At 38.8% G+C, this 7762-nt stretch overlaps 1 protein-coding gene across 1 annotated transcript in view; it reads right to left on the bottom strand.

The window, feature by feature from the left end:
• Positions 1–4633: 4633 nt before the first annotated feature.
• The window catches only part of mamld1.L (mastermind like domain containing 1 L homeolog), a 133112-nt gene continuing 129983 nt past the window's right edge, over positions 4634–7762 (bottom strand). The window contains 2 exon segments of the mRNA NM_001092523.1: positions 4634–6443; positions 7281–7362. Coding sequence (NP_001085992.1) covers positions 5419–6443; positions 7281–7362 — 1107 coding nt within the window. The 3' untranslated portion in view covers positions 4634–5418.

The following is a 7762-nucleotide window of genomic DNA, read 5'->3' as shown; positions in this document are numbered from 1 at the left end:
TTGTTTCATTATTTTTTAGTTTAACAGCTCCAGTGCTGGAGGGAACTGCTCCCATTTTAAGAATTCAGTTGTATTTTTTTTTCCTTGGGCTGGATTTACATAGCAGGCTCCCCTAGGCCCACTGTCGTTCGTCAACCGTGCCCCCCCCACAGCATGCCGCCTCCCTAAAACCCTGCAGCCCTAGGCCCGGGCCTAGGTGGCCTTTCCACAAATCCGGGCCTGTTTAAGGAAAAAACATACATTTGCTTATGGACTTTAATATTTTTGTAGGCAGCATATTTATATGAAAAATGTTTAATAGCATCAGAGATGGTTTCTCAAAACATGAGCATGGATCTTATAGAAAACCACAGAATTATCTTATGTGATTAGAAGATACTATATTCTCTTAAAGGGATACTGTCATGGAAAACACATCAGTTAATAGTCCTACTCCAGCAGAATTCTGCACTGAATCCATTTCTCAAAAGAGTAAACAGATTTTTTTATATTCAATTTTGAAATCAGACATGGGGCTAGACATTAGTCAGTTCTCAGCTGCCCCGGTCATTGTCATTGTTCTAATCTAGGCAGTAGCGTCACTAGAGGGGGCGGGCCCTGGTGCGTGATGCGCAGCTGGGCCCCAGCCCCCTACAAACGGCCGCATTTGTCAGTGGCGCGTGAGCTGCTGGGGAGCACTGAGGGGGTGCGGGCCCTGGCCGCTTGCACCCCCTGCTCCCCCGGTAGTTCCACCACTGGTTCTAGGAGGTCCCCCATAGGCTAAAGCGGCAATTTGGCAAGTTTTAAAAGGTGAATGGTTGAAGTCGAATGATAAATTTCGATATTCGAATTTTTGCATTTTTTTTCTCATTCCAATCAAATTCGGACTATTCCCTAGTCAAAGTACACAAAAATGTGTTTTTTTTAATTCTAATTTTCACTTCTACCTTTGATAAATCTGCCCCCAAGTGTATCTTCATATAATACTGTATATTTTAGAATCAGTGGTGTCCGTGGGGTTGCTGGGAATTAAATGACAGCTGAGGACCTATATCTTTTTATATAAACATTAACAATGTTGGATTGCTATCGAGTCTCTCACTCTCCCTCTCTTGTGATTCCTTTTCTAGAAATACATCCTGTAAATAGCTTGTGTTGGTTTTTATAGTTAACGATACATTGTCTTCTTGTCATTTGTCTGAAGTAGGTTATTCTTGAGTGCCTCTCTATATACTTTTTATTCTTGTGCCATCATAATTCTCAATGGAATGAGACTAAAGTTCCTGTACCTCTACCACAAAGCAAATATATATCTACACAAACCGGCTTTACTTAATAGACAGATATTGAATTCATATGATATCAACATGTGCATTATAGTTTATTGTGTATTTTCTCCCTTTATGGTTTTATTTCATCAGAGTGGTTTACTTGTAGGTCAAGTGGGATTTACAAGTGGCTTTCAATATAGGAGGCACTGTTAAAACACCAAGTGATAATTGCAGTTGGTCTTGGAAAGACCAAGTTGGTGGTAGCTAAATATATACACTGAAATGCCTAAAATTAGAGGTAGAACCGAAGAAGGTGGTTGGATGAGTGTTGAAATATTTTCCTCAGCTTAGTATACTGTGTATTATGCCTGGAATGAATACCTTCATAGAGCTTTCAAATGACTGTAACGTTTAGCTTTGTTGTTCTTGCTGTTTTGCTGTTCTTCAAGCTGTTAGTTCGATAGATGTTTATGCGTCTGGGTTGCTTAGGAGCTTAGCTTGTAGCAACCCCCTGTAGTGTAAGATGCTGTAGTCAGTGCTATTGAAGACCAGGGCAGTGAATGTTTCCATTAGTAAAAAAAACTATTATGTTAGCAGGTAAGCATCTAAGACAAACAATATGGCAGTGGGAGAATAGAGAAAGAGACAGTAGGTTTAGCTACATCAGGGGTCCCCAACCTTTTTTTTACCCATGAGCCACATTCAAATGTAAAAAGAGCTGGGGAGCAACACAAGCATGAAAAAGTTCCTGGAGGTGCCACATAAGGCGTGTGATTGGATATGTGATGGCCCTGCATGGAATGGCAGCCAATAGAAGGCTCCGTTTGGCCATAAACCTGGTTTTTATGCAACTAAAATTTGCTTCCAAGCCTGGAATTGAAAAATAAGCACCTGCTTTGAGGCCACTGGAAGCAACATTCAAGGGGTTGGTGAGCAACATGCTATTCATTAGCCACTGGTTGGGGATCACTGATCTAGAGCATACTCATGCCACACTGTACTACTACTGTTACGACTGTGGGTAAACCAAGAGTGCAGTCAAGTACGTAACCTTCAGAGTTTTTTCAGTATGTTAGCCTCCAGTCATGTTGCAAGATGTGACAAATACGCACTTGATGATAAACAACTAGTTATGAGCAAAACATTTTGCCAAAAATGTCCACGTTTCGCCAAGGGTGAAAAGTTTTGCAAAACTGCGGCAAACATTTGCCATCCGTTTAGATTCGTCAAAAAAACCCACTTTTCACCATTTTGCTCATTTTTTGGCGAATCGAAACATGACAAATTCCCTCGTCACTATAAACAACTAATATGTACAAGGAAGGTATCAAATATTCTAAGGTGTATTTATTATAGGAAAAAGAAAACATTCTCTAGTACCAACATTTTTATTTACTTTCATGTTCTACCCATTCTTACCCATGACTTGGGAAGAGAAGGCGCAGGCTCCATGACAATACACAGAAGAATCAAAGTAGAATTAGACAAAAGACCATAAACTCCATCAACAGACACCTCCATTTTTCCCTGGCTCTTTATTATGATATGAGGAAAACATCATTGATTCTGTGCTTGATGCGGACATTATATTACAAATGCATTACAGAAATATGGTGCAACTATTAAAATATGATTACACAAAATATGAACATTTGAAGTTTACAGTACAATGGAATTTTGTTTTTAATAAACAGACTCTTAAATATACATTGGACAATATTAGCTGACAGAAAACTGACAATATCCTTGCCTAGACTTTTCCTCCCGACAAATTGCACCCCCAACCCCCCGCCACCCCCCACTCCCAGCAGTAAAACGTAATTGTGAAAAAGCCTAAAAATCAGGAACAAGTCACCTGTATGCTACAAATATATACAAAGGTGTGCAAACCAATAATAGTTTTGTCATTCGGTTTTAGATGGGTACTAATTGGTTGTTTTGCCTTGTTTTCTAAAGTTTTCATTTTAGACACATACTGGCTGACAGGGGTATGGCCAATGATCTATAGTTATTGTTAAGAAACTTTAACTTGGCATATAATGTCCATGTATTGAGTGCATCAGATCAAGAGGTGCATCAGTACTGTTACTGGAACTGGACATCCAACAAGCTGACTCCCAAGACATCAGTGTCTGTTGTTCCACTGACTACAAGAATGTTCCCTCCCTCTCTCAATGGGGCTCATTTATCAATACTGGGCAAATGTGCCTATGGGCAGTAACTCATGGCAACCAGTTAAATTACTGCAATCATTGTTCTACTTGCAGCTGGCTTCAAAAAGCTAATCACTGATTGGTTGCTATAGGTAACTGCCCATGGGCAAATTTGCCCAGTGTTGATAAATGAGCCCCAATGTCTTTTCATTGGGGCAAATAATCATCCAGACACCAGTAGCAGGGATGAGTGAGCTGAATAGGCTTTAAACACTGTAAAGGCACACTAATCTCAATTTATATTTGTCCAATGGAAATATCAATATCAAGAGAGAAATATATAAGTAGTATTCCTGCTGAACACTTTCCTTCCCCAGGTTATAGAATTATGTCAATAAAAGTTAATAAAAGTTCTTGATTGGTTGGGGTTACTAGGCCAGCAGCAAATGTTGCGCCCTTAATTATATTATAGGTATGGGACCTGTTAGCCAAAATGCCTAGGACCTGGGCTTTTCCGGATAAGGGATCTTTCTGTAATTTGGATCTGGGGGGTTATTTATCAAGCTCTGAATTTATCTCAGTATTTCTAAGATAAAAATCCGAGCAACTCCGAATTCCCGCATGGACCTTATTTATCATTCAAAAAAATAGGTTTGGGCAAACTTCGGACCTTTGCCCGAAAAGTCAGAAGTTTTCAGACTTTACCGCAAAAACCACAAGCTTTTTTATTTTTTGGCCCAAAACCCCCAAAATCATTGGATATCGGTACTGACAGCAGTGCAGACACTGGGACCTTCCCCACTGACTAACACAGGACCCAGAGAGCTGGCGGGTTTTCGATTTCAGAGTTTTCATACCATCGGACTTTAATAAATCCCAAAAAATTCTGATTTTTGTTTTTAAGGTCCGAAAAATCAGAATTTTTAGGATTTTGGGTTTAATAAATAATCCCCTAAATCTATTAAAAGTAATTTAAATATCAAACAAACAAACTGGATTGTTTTCCCTCCAGTAGGGATCAATTATATCCTAGCTGGGATCAAGTGCAAGAAGTGGGGTAACTAGATGTTACTGGTTCCCACAGCAAATACATTTTAAGGCCCCCAAAATATCCGGAGGTTGTCCTGTTTTACCAATACATATCGAAATGACTCATTAGGGCCTCATGGGGCCCCTATACCTTCTGGGCCCCCTTGGTACTAGGGGTACTAGTGCAAGGTACTAGAATTTTTTTTTTTTTTTTTTGAAAATGTGAATTATTTGATGAAAATGGAGTCAAAGTTAAATGGCTTTCTTGTAATTCGGAGCTTTCTGGATAACGGGTTTCCAGATAACAGATCCCATATCTGTACCCTAATAGATGGCATAATCAGTTCTACAGACCTACAATAATAGTATAGGTGGGAAAAGAGGACACACATAACTAAATAACATCATATTTGTGTGTAAAATATGAGTTTCTGTGTATGAGGCACCGTTAACAAATAATTCTTTTTTGAGGTAATTTTTTTTTAAAGGTTAGTGTGCCTTTATGGTGAAAGTTACCTACAAAATAAACTAAATATTGTAAGGCCAAAACGGTTGACTGCTTGATTCCACGTTAAAAGTAAGAGTTCCAGTGTGAGTGGGGATACCTACTTTCCATTAGTTTGCTCAACACCTCTTACTTTACGTGTGTTATGTCAAAAAACATAACAATTATTTCAGGCTGTAATACACAGTATTACCAAAACTAACAATAATATTTGCATATTAAAAGAAGGTATTAGAAATGAAAATCCTATAATGTAACAAAACATTATGCAAGAAGGTTATTTACAGCCACTCACAGAAGTATCAATACTTCTATATACTGTTGGAAAACATAATTTATAAAATATTTAAATATTTACATTTTTCAGGACAAAAAAACAAAACAAAAAACAGCCAATATTAGCCACCTGGCTAATCTTTGTATTGAAAGATGGGTTGATTTCAAGTGGGATGGCTGTTCCTCTCATATGTTTTGCTGTGCACTAGACGGGTCCAGGATTTTGATTGTGTTGCCCCAGAATATCATCCAGTATTGTTAAATTGTGGAGCCAGTCTTCATCTACATTGCTGCTACTTCCGCCTTTCATTAGGCAATCAATAAAGTCAGCTTCATTACAGTTAGCAGACAGCATAGAGTTATTGTGTGCCTGAACATAGTCATACTGGTGCATGTCTGGACCAGAACTCACTCGATCAAAAGATTCTGGTACATGGACTGATGAATGTCCGTATGAAGGTGGGCCCAGTTGACCAGGATTTATTTGGTTAAACGTAGGTACACCTTGGGGCATTGCTTTCATGGCATTGATAGCTGCTATCTGCCCCCTTGATAAACTGTTCCCTAGGTTAGGATTGTTAATAGACCCTACTCCTTGATTTGAGTGGGCTAGGCCAAGCTTTTGCATCTGACGTATCTGGACCCCGGGAGCTATTTGGTTTGGAGGAACCACAGCTTGGTGAGGAAATTGCTGGCTTGCCATGTTTGGTCTGATACTTTGTTTGGAAAAGAGTGGGTTGTTAGAGAATTGTTGCACATTGGGGTCCATTTGATGTTGCCCTGATAGTCTTGAAACTCCAGCTTGCGTCCACAGCTGAGAAGAGGAGTTAGCATACACATTAGGAATTCTGGATATGCTGGATTGCTGTAAGTGTTGCTGTGCTGCCACGTGATTTGTTAAAGAGCTGGTTGTATATCCAGACAAGGTCATACCAGGTCGTACTGTGGATTGGCTATGGACTGTCTGGCACCCAGAATTTATGTTCATGGTGTTCTGGTTCTGCCGAAGAAGAATATTGAACTCTGATGATCCTGGGAACATTCCTTGCTGTTTCCCCGTGTTGTGAGGCATCATAACCATAGGGCCACTGTTCTGGTTAATAGCTGCTTGGGTGATTCCAGAGCCCATACTGGTTTGAATGAGCCCATGGGATGATGCGATCATGCGGTGGTTTTGAGCAGGTGTTGCCATTGGCTGGACACAGTCAGTGCGGAGAGTTTGTGGAATATCTGTAGAACATAATGTAAATTTTAAAAACTAGACTACTGCAGAACAGCTAACCCATTACTATTTATACAGTGTATTATTTATTTGGTGTATATCATACACAAAAGCCTGTAAAATATATTATTAGTAATGGTCCTTGTAAAATTGCATTGAAATTGATAGTTTCTCAAACAACATTATACCTGTATGTCAGTTTTACATCCCCTGATTTAAAATTTTCTTTCATTTTACACCTTTTTTTGTGGTCCCACCAATATATTATCCATATTAAATTTCCTGGATTGTACACCTTTTTGTTCTGGTCCCCTGAAAAACATAAAATGTGGCTTCTACTCTATTTGAGGTCATGTTGGCATTCCATGACTTATATAAAAGCCTGTTGCAAGGTGACGTTATAAAATCACGGAAATCCATTAAAAAAACAGAATGCTTTTAAATTGGAGCTGGTACGTTATTTCCTATAAGATACACAAGAGGAGGAGGCAGTGAGAAATTACTGTTTTAATTAAGTAAGAGGAATACATTTACGTGTTCCCTTTAGTGCATGTATTCCCTGTGTAAATACAGAAATGAATGGATATTTTGATTAAAGAATTAAACGTTAAAATGTGTAGATTTCAAGAAAGGAAATGTCGATTTCAGGAAAGGACTAAGACTATTAAACACTGTTGGCAATTCAAATCTATCAGTGTTTTGTCTCCCCAGCTTATTGGACAGTAATTAGTCTGAACAACAGAAGACTAATCTGTTATAATAAGCCATTCCCCCATTATGTGTTATATACAATGAAGGAGTCCAACTGCAAATTGAAACAGTACAGATTTAATTTCTGGACTTACTTTGAAACTGATTCATCTGCTGGGTAACAAAGGTGTTGCGTTGCTCATTGGTCACACTCATCATATTTGGCCGGTGCTTAACCTAAAATAAAATGAAATTAAAATGAAAAGAATAGTACAATCTCTGAGGCTTGAGAAAGGGCACTGGCCCGAAATGTTGGCTAGTTTGTTGGCACAATAAACCAGTGCTGCAGAGTGGGTTTCTAGTTAAAATGAAAATAATATTTCCCCCACTGTGTAGGTTCATTAATAAAAGAATCATATACAAACATAAGGCTAAAAATGGTTTCCTGTGAAAAAGAAAAAAAAGTGATAATTTTTATCTTCTTATCAGAGGCAAGTCTATCAGCCTCTCAGTTCTTCTTCCTCTTGAGTTTGTGCGGCCTTCACTCCAACCATCATAAACTATAGATACAGGATCTGCAACCTGCATCCACCAACCACAAGACATACAAACTCAAAAGGAGAAAATGTTGGTGAAC

Source organism: Xenopus laevis, chromosome 8L (genome assembly GCF_017654675.1).
Source record: "Xenopus laevis strain J_2021 chromosome 8L, Xenopus_laevis_v10.1, whole genome shotgun sequence".
Classification (NCBI taxonomy): Eukaryota; Metazoa; Chordata; class Amphibia; order Anura; family Pipidae; genus Xenopus; species Xenopus laevis.
The sequence above is the reverse complement of the archived record's forward strand: the minus strand, read 5'-3'. Positions and strand labels throughout refer to the sequence as shown.